Source organism: Podarcis melisellensis, assembly GCF_964234715.1.
Source record: "Podarcis melisellensis genome assembly, chromosome: 10".
Taxonomy (NCBI): Eukaryota; Metazoa; Chordata; class Lepidosauria; order Squamata; family Lacertidae; genus Podarcis; species Podarcis melisellensis.
The window spans coordinates 14,086,358-14,111,387 of record NC_138542.1 but is presented as its reverse complement, the minus strand read 5'-3'; the positions used below and the strand labels follow the sequence as shown (position 1 = coordinate 14,111,387).

General features: G+C 42.4%; 1 protein-coding gene across 6 annotated transcripts in view; it reads left to right on the top strand.

The window, feature by feature from the left end:
* Positions 1 to 25,030, top strand: part of TAFA5 (TAFA chemokine like family member 5) — a 345,729-nt gene that overhangs the window by 307,559 nt on the left and 13,140 nt on the right. For 3 of the 6 annotated variants that reach the window (XM_081929174.1, XM_081929175.1, XM_081929176.1), the window contains exons 4-5: positions 12,464 to 12,510; positions 23,957 to 24,120. The exons of 2 other annotated variants lie outside the window; for them this stretch is intronic. In XM_081929174.1, the coding sequence (XP_081785300.1) occupies positions 12,464 to 12,510; positions 23,957 to 23,999 (90 nt within the window). In that variant the 3' untranslated portion in view covers positions 24,000 to 24,120. The remainder of the gene's footprint in view (positions 1 to 12,463; positions 12,511 to 23,956; positions 24,121 to 25,030) is intronic. One more of the 6 variants, XM_081929178.1, reaches the window with a different exon arrangement.

Sequence of the window (25,030 nt, the reverse complement as noted above, 5' to 3'; positions counted from 1 at the left end):
TGTTTACAGAGATAAACTAAACCAAGCCTTGTCCTTACATGCCACCCTCCAACTGCTGCCCCTTCTCAGCCAGAAGCACCTTGTTTTGAATGCTAAACTTTCCCAAACCATAAAGGTAAAGGTAAAGGGACCCCTGACCATTAGGCCCAGTCCTGACCGACTCTGGGGTTGCAGCACTCATCTTGCTTTATTGGCCGAGGGAGATGGCGTTTGACTGCAGACAGCTTCCAGGTCATGTGGCCAGCATGACTCTGGCGAACCAGAGCAGCGCACGGAAATGCCGTTTACCTTCCTGCGGGAGCGGTACCTATTTATCTACTTGCACTTTGACGTGCTTTCGAACTGCTAGGTTGGCAGGAGCTGGGATCGAGCAACGGGAGCTCACCCCGTTGCGGGGATTCAGACCGCCGACCTTCTGATCGGCAAGTCCTAGGCTCTGTGGTTTAACCCACAGTGCCACCCACATCCCTTTACCAAACCATAATTTGTATCAAATAGGTTAGTGGAAACAAACTTGCTTCAAACCATGGCTATGAGCAGAGAGCTTGTTTTTGCTAACCATGGTTAAGACTGACAGTAGTTTAGGGTTTGGGCCTGATGCTAAACAGTGGTAAATGTAAAACAAATGTGAAAGCTTCTGATCTGCTCTGACTACACGAGAAAAAGTGAGAGGTTGGGAAGAGTCATGGAGGAAAGCCAGAGGCAACCATTTTTCCAGGACAGCTTTATTCACCTTTAGGCCTTTTCTGTTCATCCTTGTTTATCCTGCTTCAAGTTGTCCATGATTTGAAATTTCTGCTTCTTTCCCAAAAAGTTTGTGCATATTGGTGCAATTAAATTTTTAATGTAACTCAACTGCATTACATTAGGTTTGTTTGTGGCACAAACTCTCCCGTAGACAATTAAAACAATATAGATAGTTGCTGCATTTGCAGAGTATAGACAAAAGCTCTTTTCTATCCTCTGCAGTTACACAGCTAGCACAGGGAATTTATTTAGCTAACCAAGCGCAGCTCCAGAGCTGTGCTGACATAGGGATCTATGCAGGTGCAAAAACAAGAGGATAAATATATATAAGCAACAATAATGTCCAGCATCATTAGAAACAGACTCCAATGAAAACTAAATGCTTGCCAAATGGAAAAACAAATGCATTTTAAAGCATCTGATAAATTATTGCAGGCAGGGAGGAAAATAAAACTATTAAAATGTAATTCGGAATGTAATTAAAATGTACATTGTTGCAGACTACCAGTGCTAAATTGAGTAATTTAACTAAGGAAGCAAGTAAAGATGATGGATTTTTTGTGGCATTCTCCCTTCAGTCTAAACATTAAGAAGTTCTTCTCTCAGTTACATTGATATAATATGGAATACATATATTTAGCTAGCATTCCACAGGCAAAAAGCAACAATACCATGAAGCCAACCCACATCGTATTAATTGGTTTAAGATGCCTCATTATTTTCACATAAAGTATATTTTGGCATGCTTTTAGAAAAAAATCTAGGGTAATCTCTTTACATCTTGCTCTGAAAAGCTGGTGGTTGCTAGATCAAGTTCTCCAATAATATTAATATATAGAACAGGGCCTCTCAGCCATATTAACTCTTGCAATGTCAGGGGAAATACTCTCTTTAACACCTCTCTTCTTGCCATTACTCTGACCTCAATAGTGTGACCCATTTCATTCACTGGTCCACTTCAGGCAATGATAACTCATTTTTTTAAAAGCCAAGAGGAGGTAAGGTAAAGGACCCCATGACAGTTAAGTCCAGTCAAAATTGACTATGGGGATGTGGCGCTCATCTCGCTTCAGGCCGAGGGAGCCAGCATTTGTCCTTCAGACAACTTCCGGGTCATGTGGCCAGCATGACTAAGCTGCTTCTGGCGCAACAGGACACTGTAACAAGTGCCAGAGTGCGTGGAAACACCATTTACCTTCCCGCCACAGTGGTACCTATTTATCTACTTGTGCTGGTGTGCTTTCGAACTGCTAGGTTGGCAGAAGCTGGGACAGAGCAATGGGGGCTCACCCCGTCATGGGAATTCGAACCACCGACCTTCCGATCAGCAAGCCCAAGAGGCCCATTGGTTTAGACCACAGCGCCACCCGCTCCCATCCTTTTGCTCCTCCCTCCACAGCCTAATTAACTCTAGTTCCTTCTTTCATCAGAAAGACTAGCTCCAAAACTGGTAACAATGGTTTTCTGGTAAGACTTTGGTTTGTTAGGGACATCATGATTTAATCATGGTTCATGTGAACAGAGCTGTATCCTGTTCCTTTGCTCCGACAAAATGATCATTCGTATATTGGCTCGTTGAGATATTATAATCTAAAGCGAGCCGCAGAGAGCCATTGCAAAGGTAAATGAATGTGTACTTGAAACCACCATAAATTGATCACCACAGCCCATTTCCATCAGCAGTCCATTAAATCATAACTACATTTACAAGACCGTTCGTGGTTATTTTTAAAACATTTGCTCATTATGAACATCAAGGATACTTTAAAAATATAGCAATAACTATCTTTGAAGTCATGTTCATTCAGGGAGTGAGAAAGTATTTTGGCACGGTTCCCAGAGCACTGCAGAGTTAGTTGGTGTGTGAGACATTGTCCCATGGGGAGAAATTGTAAGGCTGAATCACTGTGTTTTAGTTCTTAGCCATTGTTCTTGCATGGTCAAGGGGACACATGGCAGTAGTGCTCCTATTTATTACTTCTGTAGCCATTAGCGGTCAGCCCATTTCCATTAGTCATCAATACTCAATGCTTTTAAGCTGTTATTTTAAGTCGAGTACCAACTTAACCAAACAATGAGTCTATACCAAGCCTCAACTGTAAATGGACTTAGCCAAAGTGGATGATTACTAACTTGCTCAAAGAGATCTTTGAACAATTTAACGCCACGTCATTAAACTATGGAATTTGCAATCCCAAGGTGATGTGATGGCATTTAAAGATAACTTTTAAAAAGGGGAATTAGAGTAATCAGTGAAAGATACATCTATCAATGGCTGCTAATCATGGTAGCTATATACTACCTCTGGGAAAGAAGAGTTGGAGAGGGCTAGTACCCTTCTTGGCTTCCTTAGATACATCTTGGTTAGCCACTGTTGGAGGATGGATGGCAGCTAATGGATTTAGGTTGAATCCTGACAAGACAGAAGTACAGTTTTGGGTGGACAGGAGGCAGGAAGGTGTGGAGGACTCCTTGGTCCTGAATGGGGCAACTGTACTCCTGAAAGACCAGGTGCACAGCCTGGGAGTCATTTTGGACTCACAGCTGTCCATGCAGGCACAGGTCAATTCTGTGTCCAGGGCAGTGGTCTACCAGGGCAGAGTGTCTCACCAGAGTGGTGCATGCTCTAGTTATCTCCCGCTTGGGCTACTGCAATGTGGGGCTACCTTTGAAGGTGACCCAGAAACTACAACTAATCCAGAATGTGGCAGCTAGGCTGGTGACTGGGAGTGGCTGCCGAGACCACATAACACTAGTCCTGAAAGACCTACATTGGCTCCCAGTACGTTTCCGATGTTGGTGCTGAACTTTAAAGCCCTAAGCAGCCTCAGTCCAGTATATCTGAAGGAGCGTCTCCACCCCCATTGTTCAACTCAGACACTGAGGTCCTTCTGGCGGTTCCCTCACTGCAAGAAGTGAGGTTAAAGGAAACCAGGCAGAGGGCCTTCTTGGTAGTGGCGCCCACCCTGTGGAACGTCCTCCCATCATATGTCAAATAAATCAACAACTATCTGACATTTAGAAGACATCTGTAGGCAGCCCTGTTTAGGGAAGTTTTTAATGATTGATGTTTTAATGTATTTTTAATCTTTTGTTGGAAGCCACCCAGAGTGGCTGGGGAAGCCCAGCCAGATGGGCGGGGTATAAATATTAAATTATTATTATCCATGTGAGAAGGAGGTTGCTGGACGAAATAGGGTTTGGTGTCATCTGGAAAGCATGTGTTATGTCCAGTACAGACAACTGTTGTGATGACATAAAGTACATTAAATACTGAAACATTTCTGATTAGCTAGGAACATATTTCTTATATAAGGCTCAATTATGAAACCCATTTCTTGATTTTGGAAAAGTAGCAGTTCTAGTCTGCTGTGCTGTGGATTTTATTAAAGTGTAAAGTGAAGAAGGGGAAAAAAGAGAGCAATGCCTTTGACTGACTGCACCTCTCTCAGAAATCTTAAGTAGAAAGCAAAAAACAACAAAGCCTCAAAACGCTTCTGAAAAATAGGGAAGTGTCATAATATAATACATTTGCTGCTACGTTTTGGTTAAAACCTTCAGCAACACAAAAGCCTGTGTAGTTTTTTTCTTCTTAAGACAACATCTTCTGAAATAGGTGAACAAGATGTTATACTATAATTCCATCTAACAGAAAATTGAGGTGGCTGAATGCTGTTAGGTTAGGAAGGGCCAGTGAGAAATAAGAGGGGGGGATGAAGATCATGGCCACTGGGCCCATCACCTCCTGGCAAATAGAAGGGGAAGAAATGGAGGCAGTGAGAGATTTTACTTTCTTGGGCTCCATGATCACTGCAGATGGTGACAGCAGCCACGAAATTAAAAGACGCCTGCTTCTTGGGAGAAAAGCAATGACAAACCGAGACAGCATCTTAAAAAGTAGAGACATCACCTTGCCAACAAAGGTCCGTATAGTAAAAGCTATGGTTTTCCCAGTAGCGATGTATGGAAGTGAAAGCTGGACCATAAAGAAGGCTGATTGCCGAAGAATTGATGCTTTTGAATTATGGTGCTGGAGGAGACTCTTGAGAGTCCCATGGACTGCAAGAAGATCATACCTATCCATTCTGAAGGAAATCAGCCATTCTTAAGGAAATCACTGGAAGGACAGATCGTGAAGCTGAGGCTCCAATACTTTGGCCACCTCATGAGAGGAGAAGACTCCCTGGAAAAGACCCTGATGTTGGGAAAGATGGAGGGCACAAGGAGAAGGGGACGACAGAGGACGAGATGGTTGGATAGTGTTCTCAAAGCTACCAGCATGAGTTTGACCAAACTGCGGGAGACAGTGGAAGATAGAAGTGCCTGACGTGCTCTGGTCCATCTGGTCACGAAGAGTCGGACACGACTAAACGACTAAACAACAATAATTAGAAAGTTTGGATAATGACACACAGAAGTACAAAGCATTTTTTAAAACCCAGAAACCCAATTAGGACCGAACATTCTTAGCAGCAGCAAGAAGCCATGAATTACTAAGTGTCAGCTGGAAAAGGAAATCAGAAATGGAGAAGCTTAAACTTTCCAGCTTGAACCCCTTAGAATTTATAGTATGCTGGAGAAAAGCATGATTAGCTTGCTCTGAATCTGAACAGAGGCACTTTATTGGCATTTGATGGTGCATTGCAAAATTTTGGTGCAGATTCCATTTATTCCAAATAGTGCAGGAACCATAACCAAACATGAGCCACAACTGATAAAGTGAAACTCTACAGTTGTTCTTTCTTGACACATTTATTTCTGAAGAAAGATGGTGCTGCCTTTTGCTGTTTTAGATGTCAGTAGGACATAGGACCAGACATATCGTTTAGTTTTAATTTTCTTTCCAAATTTGTTGGGAGCCCAACCAAGCAGTGTTTTCGAGCCTTAAAAAGAGTGGTGTTTTACCTGAAGCACACAGTGCATTACAGGTTACATTTTAGGGCGCACACTGACACGGGTTTCGATATCTTTTGTGCCGCATCTCACACGTCTGAGCAATTCAAATATGAAGGTGTGTCCGGTTTTGTTTACAGATACACTGAAGGCCCATTTGAGTGGAATGTGGGAATGTTCAGAGATGCAGGAGAGGATATATTGTCTGATTATATCCTTATTCAACTTGTGTTAACAAGTTCCACAATATCAGCAGAGTAACATTCCCCTTTATTTTAAGTTTGCAACGGCTGCGTTTGCTCAGGCTCGCTAAAGTGTTCTGGTGTTTTCCCTTTATTCCCTCATAAAATAGAAGAGACGACACAGTCTTTTACAAAAGTATAAAAAGAGTTTACTCACACTCTGTTCACAATCAGATCCCAGAAGGCAGACTTAGCTTAATGAAGTAACATACACTTCGAATCTATCTCTTAAGAAGACAGTCCCTTTGTCCTCTCTTGGCTGGAAGCCAACAGGGCATCTTGGGCTCAGTAGATATTGTTTCTTCGATGCATGTGGTGAAAGAGAGAGAGATGGCTGCCCTGCCCTGTGCTTTTGTCATTACCTGCACAGGTGAGGCCACACCCACCTCTAGTCACATGCAGAGGAAGTCTGTCCCAGGCCAGAAGGAAACAGGAAGTTTACCTGCTGGCTGGACAAACATCCCTCCCCATGTGTAAACATGTCCACTCTAGGAATGTTGTACTTGACTGCTCTTGTGTTTCACATTCCACATGGAAATCATGCAGACAGAACATAATTTGTCTGTCAGACACGGAAAGCAAGCTTTGTGCATGCTCTCAAGCTATCGGAGACATAGAATGGTTTTTGCAGTTGTTTGTGGACCTAAAAATAAAAGTAAAATTCCCAGTACCCATGTCCATTGATTCCCAGAGTAGGACAGCCATTTTGACATTGGAGAGCAATACACGACGTACCAGAACATTATGGTTACGTTTGGAGTTTGCAAAACAAATGTTTAACAATAAAATAATTAATTTTGAATACATAGCTATGTAAAGGTAAAGGGACCCCAGACCGTTAGGTTCAGTCACGGACGACTCTGGGGTTGTGGTGCTCATCTCGCTTTATTGGCCGAGGAAGCCCGCGTACAGCTTCAGGGTCATGTGGCCAGCATGACTAAGCCGCTTCTGGCAAACCAGAGCAGCGCACATAAACGCCGTTTACCTTCCCGCTGGAGTGGTACCTGTTTATCTACTTGCACTTGGATGTGCTTTTGAACTGCTAGGTTGGCAGGAGCAGGGACCAAGCAATGGGAGCTCACTCCATCGTGGGGATTCGAACCGCCAACCTTCTGATCAACAAGTCCTAGGCTCTGTGGTTTAACCCACAGCGCCACCCGCGTCCTAATACATAGCTAGACTAGAACAAATTGCTGATATCTTCACAAAGGCTTTGCCAACAGGTATGCATCTTAAACATACATGGGAAATGCTAGTTACAGATAGGTAGCCGCGTTGGTCTGCCATAGTCAAAACAAAACAAAATCCTTCCAGTAGCACCTTAAAGACCAACTAAGTTAGTTCTTGATATGAGCTTTCATGTGCATGCACACTTCTTCAGATACACTGAAACATTATACATGACAAAGCCATTTTTCACCTTCTCACCCCTTGCTTTTTCCTGTAAGACCTATTGCAGTCATTAAGAGTCGTCAACAGGCTCATCACAGCTATCTGCCAATCACCCATTCCCACCACCCTTCTGAGTAATACCCCTCCCCACCTTCTCACTATATAGAAGGGTCTGGTGACTTCTGTTTCAGTGTATCTGAAGAAGTGTGCATGCACACGAAAGCTCATACCAAGAACTAACTTAGTTGGTCTTTAAGGTGATATGGGAAATGCTAGATGTTTCTGCTACGCATCACTGACCAGCAGGGGGTTGCTGGTTTTTCTTTATCTTAAAGTGATCAATAATGCTACTCAGAAACCAGGTTGGTTTCAGAGGTGTATGCTTGCAGTTTGACCTGCTTAGCTGCACATCCGTGGTCTCTCAACTTTTTGCCTAATTAAAAGGGAAGTTACTTTGTGCACTGGGTGTGGGAAGGGATGTGATGGGATAATTGGTTAATTGAAACTATATTTAGTTTGATCAAATGTCTTGTAAGTTGCTGGTGAGGAGGAGTGTTGGCTTGCAGCGTTTGGTGGTTATGTTTTCAAAAATAAAACTTAAGAAAAGATATTGTGGACAGCTTTTTATTTTTACGCTCCATTCACTACGCACACTCTGTGTTGATGAAGAAGTTCAACAGGGACATCAGATTACCTAATATGACTAATAAAACATTCACAAAGCCACTGTTGATATATACTCTTCATTCACCCATTGCCTTCCTCTCTGTTTTCATCATCAAGCACAAGCACTTATTTCAGTCTTTCTCAACCTGTGGGTCCCCAGATGTTGTTGAACTACAGCTCCCATCACCCCTAGCTAGCAAGGCCAGAGCTCAGGGATGTTGGGAGTTGTAGTCCAACAACATCTGGGGACCCACAGGTTGAGAACCGCATTGCTACATATGTAGATGGGATTTTGCTTTTTATTTAGAAGTGTCTTCCTCTTCCATCAGACCAATGAAGATAGCTAGAAGGCAATGCCTTTGTGGTTTAATATACAGTGGTGCCTCGCAAGACGAAATTAATCCGTTCCGCGAGTCTCTTCGTCTTGCGGTTTTTTCGTCTTGCGAAGCACGGCTATTAGCAGCTTAGCGGCCATTAACGGCTTAGCAGCTTAGCGGCTATTAATGGCTTAGCGGCTTTAAGAAAAAGGAAACAAACTCGCAAGAACTTGCAAGATGTTTCATCTTGCGAAGCAAGCCCATAGGGAAATTCGTCTTACGGAACGACTCAAAAAACGGAAAACTCTTTCGTCTTGCACGTTTTTCGTCTTGTGAGGCATTCGTCTTGCGAGGTACCACTGTACATATACTTTACTGCATCCTATAGTGGTTTGGAGAATACTGCCATCAACTGTTTTTGTCATCATCTTACTGATAAAAGCAGCATTTATACCTAACTTTGAGCTATCGATTAAATTTAAACCAGACCAATTGAAACTGGATCTCTCATAGATGTTAAAGGTAAAGGTAAAGGTACCCCTGCCCGTACGGGCCAGTCTTGCCAGACTCTGGGGTTGTGCGCCCATCTCACTTAAGAGGCCAGGGCCAGCGCTGTCCGGAGACACTTCCGGGTCACGTGGCCAGCGTGACATCGCTGCTCTGGCGAGCCAGAACCGCACACGGAAACGCCGTTTACCTTCCCGCTAGAAAGCGGTCCCTATTTATCTACTTGCACCCGGAGGTGCTTTCGAACTGCTAGGTTGGCAGGCGCTGGGACCGAGCAGCGGGAGCGCACCCCGCAGCAGGGATTCGAACCGCCGACCTTTCCATCGGCAAGTCCTAGGCGCTGAGGCTTTAACCCACAGCGCCACCTGTGTCCCTCATAGATGTTAAAGACTCCCCAATCCTGCTGATGAAGGGGTTGTGCATTTGCCATTTAACTTGCTCTGTCTTCTTTTGCCCTGAGGGAGGGAAAGTGGAGTTTTTAGAATTCTGCCTTGCTTGGAATAACAGGAAAGGAAAAGAAGTGAAAAGGGCACAGGCTCCATTTCCTCCAAGGCAGCTGAGTGAATCAATAGCAATGGAGCTGAGTGTCCATTTCACTTACTTTTTTGCCTTTTCCTGCCATGCCAGGGTAGAGAAGAGGTAAACTAATGAGCTCTGGTAATCTAATGTGCTTCAGAATTTGGGTTATCTGATCTCATTGGCTGGGATCAGAAGAGCTGCTGTATTTGGATGCTGCTTTCAGTTTTAAAAATGCTTTGCATTTTGGAGTAAAATGCAAGCCCCTTGGGCATGCAAAATGAATCACATGGTTTTTGTACCTCAGTCATAATGTTTTGCACAATAGCTTCTTATTGTATTCCTATTTGCTCCTTAACCTCATGGTTTCTTCCTATGCAAAACTGAAGCTTTTTAAATCTGCAGGTTCACTCACAAAATAGATATTCTTTGAAGTACAAATGGCAATTACTGCTTATTAGAGGCTGTAGGTCCCTATAAATTTATGAAAAAAAAACAAATCCTTAGGGTGGGATCCGATTAAGTCAAACTCAAGAGTAGACCCACTGAAAACAATTGACAAGTTGCTTACATCCATTGATATCAACTGAGTATGCCTAACGTTGGATATCACCCTTTTTAATATATATATATATATATATATATAGTACAAATTAGAAAGCATGCATATTTACAACAAAAGAAAATACAAAAGAAAAAGAAAATACATATAACCAAGGAAAAAAATCAGAGAATACTTTGTCTCCTTTCATATTTACAGTTATTCATACCTCTATAAAATGCTATTCACAATAAAGGAGTGAAATGAAAGATAAGATATCGGAAAAAAGGGGAAAAAAAGAACAAAGAAAAATTAAAGAAGTAAAAGAAAAAGATCATAGGCGAACATTTTTTAAAGTAGATAAATATTCACTATACATAGCCATTTCCCATCTATAGTTATATTCAATTGTATACAGTGATGCCCCGCAAGACAAACGCCTCGCAAGACGAAAAACCCGCTAGACGAAAGGGTTTTCCGTTTTGGAGGTGCTTCGTAAAACAAATTCCCCTATGGGGTTGCTTCGCAAGACGAAAAAAATCTTGCATCCCCCCGCGGGGTTTTTTCGCCCTTTTCTTAAGCCGCTAAGCCACTTATCAGCTGTTCCGCTGATAAGCCGCTTAACAGCTGATCGCTGGAAGCCGCTTGACAGCTGTAGCGCTAATCCGCTAAGCTGTCAATGGGCTTGCTTCGCAAGACGAAAAAACCGCTATACGAAGAGCCTCACGGAACGGATTAATTTCGTCTTGCGAGGCACCACTGTAATTTCATCTTGTCCTTATCTATCCTTATTTTTCATTCGCCCCACTGCTTTCCATAGGGAAAACACACTGCTTACCACTGAATTGGAGCAAACTTCAATCCACCTAAAAACAGATTCAGCAGTAAATTTTGGGTTTCCCCTGGGGGCGGGGGGATGGAAGAAGTGTGGGTGAGCCATAAGCAGCAGTAGAGGAAGCCACTTGGGCATCTAGGGCTTCATGCCCAGGGGCAGGACACTCCTAGGGGCCTCTGGAGTTTGCTTGCCTCTCCCCACTCCGCCTCCCTACAACTGGGGGTGGGGAGGCAGCGAGGCCGTTTAGGCAGCGTGGAGCCTGCACGGTCCTAAAAGATCTTCATTGGCTCCCAGTACATTTCCGAGCACAATTCAAAGTGTTGGTGCCAACTTTTAAAGCTCTAAACGGCCTTGGTCCAGTATATCTGAAGGAGCGTCTCCACTCCCATCGTCCAGCCCGGACCCTGAGGTCCAGCGCCAAGGGCTTTCTGGTGGTTCCCACGCTGCAAGAAGTGAGGTTACAGGGAACCAGGCAGAGGGCCTTCTTGGTAGTGGCACCCACCATGTGGAACACCCTCCCAGCAGATGTCAGGGCAATAAACAACTATTTTACTTTGAAAAGACAATTGTTTAGGGAAGTTTTTAATGTCTGATGCTGTATTGTTTTTAATCTTTTATTGGAAACCACCCAGAGTGCATAGCTGTCAACTTTCAGATTTGAAAATAAGGGATCAGCAGCCTCACCTGTCCTGGGGACACAGTCTATGTGATATCTAACAATCCGGGATAGCAGCGGGAAACGGTGCTGGAATAAGGGAATATCTTGCGAAAAAAGGGAAGGTTGACAGCTATGCCAGAGTGGCTGGGGAAACCCAGCCAGATGGGCAGGGTATAAATAATAAATTATTATTATTATCTAAGCCACTGCATCTCTCACAGGAGAGGCGCGTGGCTCGGGCATGATGCAGGCCCCGTGGTGAGTGCCGCCTGGCATTTTGCCACCCCCCTCAGTGGTGATACCCAGGGCAGCCCACACCCACCACACCCGCCTTGCTTTGCCCCTGGCTCCCCTCAATTACAGTCATGCTTTTAAGATCTTGTGTTTCCCACACTTCTCTCCGTAAACAATTAGGGCAGTTCCCTGTTGAACCACACAGAACTGTGGCTGTCTCCTCCAATGTTGACCTGAGCATCTCATTTGAAGTGGAGCGAGGAGGGGAGGGGACTGTAAATGCTGTCGCGCCGCGCAAACAGAAAGTAGAATTCCAGCCCACAAATTCCAACCAGATCATTCTCTTTTCTCCCTGAGCATATGTCAATACGCAGCACAACAGAGCAGGGAAAGCTAAATAAATAAGTGTGACATGAGGTTTTAGTACAATAACAGCAAGGGAGGAGGCAGGGCACTTCAATTAATAATGGAGCGCAGAGTTCCTGATAGAGCCGTTCTTTAATAATGTTTAAAAGAGGTACAAGGAGCCCTGGGAGAAGCTTTAGAGATAACTGCAATGGGCATTTTGCCCAGCAGTGCCCAGGGGGCACAGCTCCTCCTGCAGAATAAGTTCAAAAAGGAAATGGAAATTGCTTCCTTTGACGAGAACGGGTATCTTTTGAAGCAAGGTTTCAGCTGGCCCTGACACAGGAATAAAGGTGGCCTGATACCCCATAATACTGAGAAAAGGAGCAGGCAAATTTCCGCTTTCCAGAGTTCTCACCATCAGGATAGGGGTTGTGCCTGTTGGTGATTTGATGGAGATTTAGGCTGCCACACTGATTCTTCCGTAAAAAGTTTGTTTGAACTAGATGGACGCTCAATGAAAATTAGCTGCTTCTTCCATGCACTCGCAATGTTTCTCCTTTTTTCCAGCGTAACTATGATGACAAAAACTTCTCTGAATATAATTGCATTTGGAGGTAAGCAAAATCTAAAGAAAAGAAAAGAAAAAACAGTTCATGTTATATGTTAAAATGAACAATCCTGTAATGAAAAGAGAATTACAGGGGTACCTTGGTTTGCATACGTCTTGCCTTGCATACTTTTTGAATTACAAACACGTTTAACCTGGAAGTGTGTGTCCCAGTTTGCAACATTTTTTTTGGATTACAAACAATTTTTTTTGGGAGGCCCCATTGGCGAAAGTGCGCCTTGGGTTACAACCTGTTTTGGTTTACAAACAGACCTCCGGAACGGATTATGAGTGTAAACCAAGGTACCACTGTACTAAATTGTGGTGAGAAATCAAATTGCAAGTAAATAGCAGTAGGAGGTTACTGGTTCGTATCTTATAAGGAAGTGCAGTTTATAAATATTTAAATAAATAACTACAGTGGGAACATATTTAAGCAGTTGTCATAATGGTCAGAGTGTCAGCCTGGGAGACCGAGGAGTTCAAACCTCACTTGGCCATGAAACTCACTGGGTGGCTGAGGGCCAGTCATTATTGCTTAGCCTAAACTTTCTCACAGGGTTGTTATGAGAAATAAATGGCAAGAGAGAGATAGCCATGCACACTACCTTGTGCTTTTTGGAAGAAATGAGGGATAAAAGTACATTAAAATAAATAAATGTATCTTAACAGTAACTTTGCCATAGTTCTAGTCTCAAAAATCTCAGGTTTATTTTTTTATCTTGCCTAGCCCAGAAGGGCTGGTTCCAGGTTGAGTTCTGGCTCAGCATTTTCTAAAGACAAACAAAGGCCCAGCACCTGAACAGGATAAAGTAATACACATTCTCTCCAACTCTGAGCACAGTACTTACTATTTAAATTTCCCTCACCAGTATTGCTTGGATAAGTTCAAGTCATTGCAGCCTAAGAAAGTTGGAGAGCGCTGTCTGTCATCTGTTTGCTTGCCCATTTTCCATTGTGTCTAATAACATCTGAGGGGGATTTGTTGTTGTTGTTTAGTCATTTAGTCGTGTTCGACTCTTCGTGACCCCATGGACCAGAGCACGCCTGGCACTCCCCTCTTCCACTGCCTCCAGCAGTTTGGTCAAACTCATGCTGGTAGCTTCGAGAACACTATCCCACCTTCTCATCCCCTGTCGTCCCCTTCTCCTTGTGCCCTCCATCTTTCCCAACATCAGGGTCTTTTCCAGGGAGTCTTCTCATGAGGTGGCCAAAGTATTGGAGCCTCAGCTTCACATTCTGTCCTTCCAGTGAGCACTCAGGGCTGATTTCCTTCAGAATGGATAGGTTTGTTCTTCTTGCAGTCCATGTGACTCTCAAGAGTCTCCTCCAGCACCATAATTCAAAAGCATCAATTCTTCAGCGATCAGCCTTCTTTATGGTCCAGCTCTCACTTCCATACATCAGCTGAATCTTTGAATGTTAAAAGAGAGAGTGGTCAAGCCATCCAGCCATTCTGACAAAAATGTGTTTGCAGACACCTCTCTCTCTCTCTCTCTCTCTCTCTCTCTCTCTCTCTCTCTCTGTGCGACTCATAGTTTGCACAGTTTTCCATTTCCTTTACCTGAGATGCTATGTTTGTTTTTCCATGGCAAACCATCCGTATTCAGAGGTTCAGAATATTGTTGGATTCAGTATATATTTGTGTGTCATTATGCAAGTGAGATTGGACATCAGTACTGACACAGCTCTCCAGCTTGTAACCAAGATGGAATATTTCACATTTGACTGTATAAATGGAATTCCAATCATACCCTATATAGGTCATGTTCTATGGTGGAGGTTTGCACAGAAATCCCATTATTTGTGCCCTACTATTAACATATCACCTTGTGTCACAGAGTGGCATTTCTTTCATTGCTTGCTCTTGATACCAGCTATCCTCGTAAATGTACTGTAGCTTTCACCCTATCCAGATCACATTTCACAAGTCAGCCTGCATTTCCACGCCAAAATTGAGATAAAATCTGTTCGCCAAAGGGATATCATTTACATTCCTTTTGTCTTCTTTTGATTGCATTATGTAGAATACCATGAACACAGTGTTATGTACACACATAATAAAATTACTACTACTACTACTACTACTACTACTAATAATAATAATAATACCAGGTTTAGAATAATCTTGTGCATAATATAAAAAATACAAAGTGAGACATTAAGGAAATCCAAAGAGAAAATATGAAGAACAGAGGATTTGACGAATGGATTATTAAAAATGTGTGAGGCAAATGGTGGAAGTCTTTTTTAAAAAAACCAACACTTTTAAAAGGTAGATAAGGACAAGCTGAGATTATACAATTGAATATAAATATAGATGGGAAACGGCTATGTATAGTGAATACTTATCTACTTTAAAAAAATTTCACCTATGATCCTTTTCTTTTACTTCTTTATTTATTTCTTTTTTCTTTTTTTCTGATATCTTATCTTTCATTTCACTCCTTTATTGTGAATAGCATTTTATAGAGGTATAAATAACTGTAAATATGAAAAGAGACAAAGTATTCTCTAATTTCTTTCCTTGGTTATATGTATTTTCTTTTCCTTTTGTATTTTCTTTTGTTGTAAATATGTATGTTTTCTAATTTGTACTTAATATAAATAAATAAATAATACCAGGCTCATTGCGAATTTTGATTACCTACAAACCAAGGGTTCTAATCTGCAAATTCCAGCTTTCTGTTGCTGTTCATAGGAGCATAGTATAATTTTTCACCTTCTATGATGTTTTAAAGAAATTATCAGCAGGCTTGTTTGGGGCATGTGCCTTTATGCACGTCTCCATGTCCAAGGAACAGAAATAATTGGAGAGAATTCAATTCCAGATGCTAGGGGAACCATTTCCTACTGCTACCCTGCCTCTCTTTTGCCAGAGAATGCTCTGCTGTCCTCCAGAATCCTAGGAGTTCAGTTCAGTTTATTGTGTTTACTGTGCAGCCATCACACATAATGAAGTAAGGTGTTAGGTTTGCTGGTAGGAGATGTTATTAGATGATGGAGGCAGGCGTTTGCAGATGTTAGCCTTTTTTCAACTGTTCAATTGGAACATTCGTGACAGACGAAGCAAAGAGTTCTGCTTAAGGAAACGGTAAACATATGTCCTTAAGCAGAACAGGAACACACCATTGAAAACTGTTGCCAGTTGAGAATGAACTGTAGGTACTAGAATAGAAGAACTCATGGTCTCAGTCAGTATAATGACCTATGTTCAGGGTTGATAATAACAAAGGGGGAGGGAGCATGTTTTTACTTTTTATCAACCTGGATGTAGTTTAAAATACTACTCATAAAACTATTTACTTCTGCTTCCATTCTATGTGTCCACAGTTTTAAGTTACTGGCAGGTGAAATGCTTTTAACATTCTTCTTCTATTAAGAAAGATACATAAAGAAAACGACATTTTCACAGGAACAAGCTGCTTTTTATTACAGCCTTAAAAGTAAAAACAGCATGGCTGTAGGTGGAGAGCATTTCTTGAAAGCTATAGATAATTTGTCAGGCCAGCTGCAGCTCTTGATAGCTATTCAGCCATATCCAAACAGTTTTAAATCGCACCTGCCTTTTTTTTGTGTGAAAGAAGGTAACATGATAAATGCAACTGCTTCTGGTTTATACTGTATCAAAAACGGTTTGATAACCCAGATTGTTATGGCTAGCCCTAAAATCCTATTCCAAATATGAAGCTTTTATAGCTCTTCTTGCCTAGGGCGACCCACTGATCAGCCCAGGTGGGCAGGACCAATCCAAAATTTAGAACCCTTTAGCATCTGGGTTTTCCCAGTAGTGATGTATGGAAGTGAGAGCTGGACCATAAAGAAGGCTGATCGCCAAAGAATTGGCACTTTTGAATTATGGTGCTGGAGGAGACTCTTGAGAGTCCCATGGACTGCAAGAAGATCAAACCTATCCATTCTGAAGGAAATCAGCCCTGAGCGCTCACTGGAAGGACAGATCCTGAAGCTGAGGCTCCAATACTTTGGCCACCTCATGAGAAGAGAAGACTCCCTAGAAAAGACCCTGATGTTGGGAAAGATGGAGGGCACAAGGAGAAGGGGACAACAGAGGACGAGATGGTTGGACAGTGTTCTCGAAGCTACTAGTATGAGTTTGACCAAACTCTGGGAGGCAGTGGAAGAGGGGAGTGCCAGGCGTGCTCTGGTCCATGGGGTCACGAAGAGTCAGACACGACTAAACAACTAAACAACAAGTGTCTGGGAAAATGCTCCAAACTACAGTTCCAGTGGCAACTGCACACAAAATTAAGAGTTCCTAGGCATTGTTGTGGTTGCTCCTGACACTAGGATTAATTTGTTACAGACAGTTTGAAGTTTCATTATTACAATAGAGTTGTTTTTTATCCTCATCATCATATTCAGGTGTTCAAAGTGCCTCTCATGCATTATCTCCCAGCTCCCAGCTAATAAAGCATTTGCAGATGGCAAATGTATAGCTAAATCACCAGGATTTGTAAGGTACTGTGGAGATTCCCAGCAAGTGAAGTTTTGTGTGCCCCTCGGGGCAACCATCTGCCAGCTACCTGACAGCATTGTTGTGACTGCATGAGATTAGATAGTGTTACTGTTAAAGCTGAAGGATTGATTGTTAGGACTGTCATCTGAAAGTAAATGGGTTAGCGGAGTAGGAATAATTTAGTCAACTGATTAAAAGAAATCCTACGCCAGGTAAAAACATTGAGGACATTAATTAAAAACTGTTGGGTGATCAAGATTTTAGTCTTTGGAAGAATTATTACTCAGAATTTTCAAATTAACAGATGTGCAAAAGCTTAAATCGGCAGCACATGTTCGTAGGATAGCTGATTAAAAATCTTAGTTTTATCCATGATTATCCATGCTGATTAATTTATTAGAGCTTGTTGTTGGCCTCTTTCTTCTTTGACCACTCAGCTACTAGCTAGGCATCCTTAACTATTAACGATGCTTTCTATCACTTGTGCAGCCTCAAACACACACACACGTACAGGTTCTGTTGTCTAGCAATAACAATATATGTAAGGAAATAAATAAGGTGTAAATTTGTGAAGAACCCATGTGTGATGTTGCCTTCGTGAGATCTTAGACTTCAAAGTATAGAATTCATCTGAGAATTTCATTGTTGATCAAGATAAATTCACTGGAGTATGTTAAAAAAAAAAGCATTTAGCTATACTTGGCGAGCTTATTACCCATACTCGCCCGTCTCTTGGAAACATATCACAGAAATACTTTGGGAATTACAAGAAGCAGAAGACTTGGGGTGGGAAGCCTTCTAAATTGTACTTTCAAAAGGTAGGATGAGAGATGTGTGAACTACTAAAATAGGAGTGGATTTCACAATATGCTGAGAGAAATGAGATGGGAAAAATATGTTTGAACCAGGCGGAAGAGTGGATGTAGAACAAAAAGCAATGCTTGGTGGGTATGGCTGTAGTCATTGGAGGTCCTCTTCAGAGCCCAGCCAATCAGAGATATACCAGACGCCTACCTGAATTTTCAGCGCTCTCTCTCTCTCTCTTTCTAAAGACCATCCTTTTTGCTTTGGGAGGAATGGTGAGGGTAGATGTGGAGACATGAGGGGGTCATTCTATCCAGATGTTCAGTAGAAAGTTAGATTTTCCACTTAAGCTCCCTGTGCAAAATGAAAAGCCTGGTTGACCCTTCTGAATGGTGTGGGGAATGTCATGAAGAGAGAGGAGTGTCATTAAGTGGGAGAAGAGAACTGGCAAAAATCAGCTGCAGGCACCTTGCATAAGCAGGATATGGGCACCATACGGTCTCTGGGTGGTGCCACCACTACTGAAGAAGTGCTTTACCCAGTCACATGTTGCCTTTAGTTCAAAGAGCAAAGGCACCAAAAATAGTTGAGGGAAGGAAGGAAGGGGGAGAGAGGGAGGGAGGAGTAGCCAATGTTGCTTAAGACAGAATTGGGATTCAAGATGATCTTAATAGATTGGAGAACTGGGTCCATACTAAGAAAATGAATTTCATTAGGAACAAATGTAAGATTCTACACTTAGGCAGGAAGAAACAGCTGCATCAATATAAGATGGGGGATATCTGGCTTGCCATAGTACATGTGAAAAGCACCTAGGTGTCTTAGTAGACCACAAGCTTAATATGAGTCATCAAGTGTGCATGGGGGGGGGAGCTAACACTATTCTAGGCTGCATCAACAGAAGTATAGTTTCCAGGTCAAGGGAAGTAATAGTCGCACTCTATTCTGCCTTGATCAGAGCACACCTGGAGTACTGTGTGGGCACCACAGTTTAAGAAGGATATTGATAAGCTGGAATGTGTGCCAAGGAGGGCGACCAAGATGATCAAGGGTCTGGAAACCAAGCCTTTTGAGGAATGGTTGAGGGAATTGGGAATGTTTAGCCTGATAAAGAGAAGACTGAGAGGTAATATGATAACCATCTTGAAGTAACTAAAGGGCTGTCACATGGAGAGTGGAACAAGCTTGTTTTCTCCTGCTCTGGAGGGTAGGACCCAAGCCAATTGCTTCAAGCTAGAAGAAAGGAGATTCCAACAAAACATCAGGAAGAACCTTTTGACAGGAAGAGCTGTTCGACAGTGGAACAGACTCCCATGAGAGGTGGTGGACTCTCCTTCCTTGAAGGTTTATAAGCAGAGCTTAGGTAGTCATTTGCCACGTATGATCTAGTAGAGATGAATAGCAGTGGGTTGGACTAGATGTCCTTCAGGGCCCCTTCCAAATCTATGATTCTGTGTTTCTATACCATGCATAGTTTGCTTTTTGGTGGGCATGGTGTATTGGATGCTGCTAAGCATTTGCAAAAGATGTAGTTTATCCTCATTGGCATTACCAGTCAAGTGCATGTTTGCCTTTGAAGAGCTCATCTTTTTAATTTAGCAAAAGTGTGTATGATTGATGAAACATGGCTTTTAATGTTTGTCTTCTATAAATGCAAAAGCTACACTGAGATATTCATTTTAGATATATCAGGCACGTCCAACTCCCAAGAGACTGCAATCTACTCCCACTAAAAGAAAAAACTGGCAGTGATATACCCAAGATGGTGGCTAGCTGCCCAAAATGTTGAGCTTTTTTTTGGGGGGGGGGAGAAGCCACAATTTTCTTGGGGGAGGGGAGTGATCACTTTCTCCCATCCTGCGATCTACCTGCAGCACCCCGGTGATCTACCTGTGACGGCCCCGTGATCTACCAGTAGATCATGATCTACCCATTGTACATCCCTGAGATATATCATTGAAACACTGTAAAATGGCATGCGTACAACATCCTGGGTTCCAGATCTTGCATCTGAAGATGATATTTGTGCCCATTGTGAATTAACATGCAACACACGAGGTCATTGAACCAGGGCCTTGCAGAGCCAGACAGAGGCCCGAGCCAGGTAAATAATGTGGCCCCCGCTTTTCTTTTCTTTTTTACCCTGGGGATAAATGAAGTTTCCACCAAATTTTATCCTCATTGAGCTATATGTACTCCTCGGGTGTAAGTAATATTCCTGGCCTAGTCAACAAAATTTTTAACAAATGGCCACATCTCCATCAGTTTTTCATCAAAAAATTTAGCGATAAGAAAGCCAACACACTTATCTTTAAGGTACGTGTGGTTTTAATTTTTGGCCAACAAGATTTGAAACAAAAACTCACCAACTTTTAACAGCATGAAAAACATGGTCCACCATCACATTCGCGGTGTGCTGTCTGCTGGAGCCTTGGTCGCCTCCACCCACCCAGCGCCCGTTCCACGCTCCTCTGTGGAGCCGATCACAGACCCCGCCCCGGACGCCGGGGAAGCTTTTCTCTCACACTGCCAGCCATGGCCCCAGGGAATCTGCCCACCAACACCTTTGCACCCCCACGTTCGCCCCAGTGCATCCCCTGTGATTGTGAATATGCTGACCGAGGTCCCCTTTGGAATCAGAGGCCCGGGCCAAGTGGCCCATATGCCCCCCCTCTGTCTGGGCCTGCATTGAACTAGAATGCACTTTGTAAAGCACACCCAGGATACTTTGCTGTGCCTCATTTGGAACTGTGTCAAAGGGTTGTCCAAGCATCTGTGCCATTTTGCGTATCGTAAGGTGCAGGGAAGCAGAAGGTCTGAGCAAAACTCTGATTCTGTTTTGAACATGGTGATTTCCAAATTATTCTCATTTGCATTCTTCATAGCTGAAATTAACTGTCAATCCTATTTAGAACAGTAAAGAATTTAATTTGTATTGCCCTACCCCAAGTTCACAATTAATTTTACAAAGCCAATAATGGCCTACACTGTGATGATAGTTTCTATCACCTTTCCGGACATTGTGATTTCTAACTGAGTTTATTTAATGCTGATTAGTTTCATTTCCTTCTGTCGCTCAAAACTTAAAACTCTCATATGGATTTGTAGATAGAACAAATGTTGTATAGATGGAGAGATGCTGCTGGATAGTCCTGATATCAATATATATTGGTAACTTTTCAGCATTTTATTTGTTCATGGCAGGGTGGATTTGATTAAAGTCAAATTGATTTAAATCATGATTTAAATCACAATTTAAATCACTTTTCAGTAAGACTTGATTTAAATCATTTTTTTTAACAGAAAGACTAATTCTTGCTGATATAATCTTAATATTTACAGCCAGATGAAGGTTTCATTTTTGGAATAATAAATTTTCAGAGTAGTTTTTTCAGTTATATCAAAAATTACTGATTTGGTTATACTATTAGAAATACATAGATAATGATGAAATTATTGTGAGGTTTAATAAGTTAACTGTTTATATTAGGACAACTTTTCTGCTGTACTTTATTGGAAGGTGAAAAATAATCATTTCCTTAATAACAATTTAAACAATCTATTTAACTAAAACAATAACATTATAGCATATGTATCCATGTTTGCTAACTGATGTGTTTAAACAGTTTTTTAAAAAAAAACTTAGAGTTTTAGCACACAAATCATTTTCTGATGAATAGCCTTTGGACTATAATGTACCGTATTTTTCGCTCTATAAGAGCATAAGACGCACCTAGTTTTTGGAGGAGGAAAACAAGAAAAAAAATATTCTGAATCTCAGAAGCCAGAACAGCAAGAGGGATCGCTGTGCAGCGAAAGCAGCAATCCCTCTTGCTGTTCTGGCTTCTGGGATAGCTGCGCAGCCTGCATTCGCTCCATAAGACACACACACAATTCCCCTTACTTTTTAGGAGGGAAAAAGTGAGTCTTATAGAGCAAAAAATACGGTAACTTAAATAGAAAACTGTCTTTAGAAAGATTTTTCCTCCAAAAGCATTTTATTTTAAAAATCCAATTTAAAATTTAAAAAATCTGATTTAAATAAAAAACACCTGTTTTTTAAAAATTATTATTTTTACAAAATCATTGATTTTTATCCACCCTGGTTCATGGTTTATGCTTCTTGTTAGTTGAAAATTCTGTGCGAGGTTGTATTATTTCAGACTGCAGTTGGGTCTTTAAAGGATTGGATATTTTTCCACACATGGAGTAGGGGCACTGCACCCACATAAGAAAATGAACTTGTCTGGGAATATGGCTTGACCAGAGTTTTACCTCCTCAGTTAATTATAACATGTTGATATGCTTTGACACAGTGTGTGTGTTTCTTAAAGCCCAAATAATGAAAATGCTTGAATTTCCCCCAACAAGATTTCAGCTTACCCCGTAGACTGCTTCTGAATGAGACATCAGTAACATTCTTACCAGCTGTTAACTTGTAGACAGCCTATAGTTAAACAGGGAGGTATGCTTCCATAGTTCCATAGCCTGTTTCAATAAATGGTCAGGGAAAATAATATTCTGCTCAAGAAAACAGATGAAATTGTAGGGGAAATGGAAGGTTATCGTATTTTTCGCTCTATAGGACGCACTTTCCCCCCTCCAAATATTAAGGGGAAATGTGTGTGCGTCCTATGGAGCAAATGCAGACACCTTGGCTTCAGCAATAGCAACACGAAGCCTCCGAAGCGCAGAGGGAGCGCTCCCTCCGCCCTCCGGAGGCTTCGCGTTGCTTTCACTGAAGCCTGGAGAGCGAGAGTGGTCTCCAGGCTTCAGGGATAGCTGCCTGAAGCCTTTGGAGCGCAGCGGGACCTCGCACTGCACTCCGAAGGCTTTGGGTTCCTTTTGCTGAAGCCGGGAGAGCAAGACTCTCCTGGCATCAGCAGAGAGACAGAGCTGCGCAGCGCCCCTTCAGCGAAGCAGGAGGAGAAATGGAAGGGGCTCCGTTTCTCCTGCTGCTTCGCTGAAGGGGCGCTGAGCAGAGAGGGGGAGAATTTCCCCCCCCCCTGTTCTCCCCCTCCTATGGTCCGGTGCTTCCTTTAGAGCGAAAAATACGGTATTTCCTTATGTTTATCCCTACTTCTAGAGACTCCGTTCCTCCTCCATATGGCTTTTATCTCACTCCCAGCTCATGAATAAAAGTGCTTTTGGGACCCATCTATGTTAATACTTGTTAACTAGATTGTACCTATTTATGGATATTTATTTGGATGAAGGCTTGGTAACAAGTTGCCCTCTACTGTGGGGTTTGAACTGGGAGCATTGAGCTTTAGCCCTCGATTCTTGTGCCACTGAGGTTGATGACCAGGGGATGGTAGTAAAGGCAGTACCAGGCAGAACTCTATTCCCACATTCCCACTACCTCTTGCTCCTGCTGGTCATCAGTTGATAACAAAACCAGATCCCATCCTGACAAGTAGGGAGGAGGGAGAAATTCGATTCATTTCACATTTACAGTCAAGCCTACTTAATTTGCACTTTCCATAACAATATGAGAACTGAAGCACAGCCATTCTTCTTCAAATTTTGCAGTGAAGTATGCCAGCCCACCAGTGTGTATGAATATGCACACACCAGAGTACAGTGTGCACATATAAGTGGGAAAAAACATACAAAATGCATTGTTTTGGGGGAAATTGCTTGGGGAAAGTGTGTATATTAGACAATATTGCATACGAATGTTTGTACAGTTGTACCTCGGAAGTCGAACGCCTTGCAAGTTGAACGATTTGGCTCTCGAACGCCGCAAACCCTGGAAGTGAGTGCTCCGGTTTGTGAATGTTCTTTGGAACCCAAACGTCCAACACGGGTTTCGCGGCTTCTGCTTGGCTGCAGGAGCTTCCTACAGCCAAGCGGAAGCCGCACCTTGGTTTCTGAACGTTTTGGTAGTTGAACGGACTTCCGGAATGGATTCTGTTCGTCTTCCGAGGTACGACTGTATTAGGAGAAATCTGCAAGAAAATGCTAATGAATTTACATGAGACCATCTTTTTTAAAAAATGCAAAATATGTGGAAATACGGTTAGCTTAAAACTGGGGGGGGGGGGAAGAGAAATGATGCAAAACTGAAATGGACACATTTAACCATCCCTGCTGCATAGCCAGGTGTCCTACTTTACAGACGACAGTCCTCTTTTTGAAGGGATATCATAGGTTAGTCTTCTGTTTAAAGGTGTTCACTGTCTGAAGAGGTGTCTGGTCCAAGTCTGAATTAAAGATAAAGAATCCTAAGAAGGGAGAGCAGGAGGGGCCTTGAAGCTACTCATCAACAGTTAGCACCCGGACAGCAGACTGAACAGAAACACAGGTCACCCGGTCACAGTCTTCGCTACTATGGTGAGATGCCCTGTATTTCTATTTAAGTTTTAGTAGTTATTTCCAAATAAGTGTCTATACATAAAAATCAACACATAGAATTTTTATGCAAGTTTGTGCCCTCTTTTGCCCTCCTCTGTGTTGACTCATTTCCTCTCTTTTGGTAATGCATAACTGGCATTCTGTACCATGTTCTTGCAGGCTGTATTTTTCGCTCTATAAGACGCACCAGACCATAAGACGGACCTAGTTTTTGGAGGAGGAAAACAAGAAAAAAAATATTCTGAATCCCAGAAACCAGAACAGTAAGAGGGATCACTGCGCAGTGAAAGCAGCGATCCCTCTTGCTGTTCTGGCTTCTGGGATAGCTGCACAGCCTGCATTCGCTCCATAAGATGCACACACATTTCCCCTTACTTTTTAGCAAGGAAAATGCAAGTCTTATAGAGCAAAAAAATACAGTATACTGCTTTCCTGTAGGGCTTACCCATACATACCTTTTGCTCCGCTGTTTGCAGACACAGGTCCACACTTTAAAGCTCCATCCCTGAGTGCCTTTTTGCCCTCTGGAGTTTTCCTCGCAAAACCCGGTTCTTAAAGCTGAATCGGAACAAACAGCACTTTGGGTTTTCAGTGATTCTAGAAATTACAGAGGAAAGGTAAGTGTTCATAAGCACTTACTCTGAGCAATGAATTGCTGAGCTAGCAGGCTATTCCTGAGTTGCCAGACAATGTGAGCTCCCTGTTTGCCCCAGGTATTTGCTAGCCCTTGAACATGATCTCCTGATACTTTGGACATGTGTTAAGAAGGAGATTTCAAAGGGACTTAGTAGTATTGAATCAGGTATACATATATCTGTGTTTGCACCTGCATCCAGTATGCATGAAAATTACCATTGCAATTGTATTATACATTTTTCGTTAATGTGAT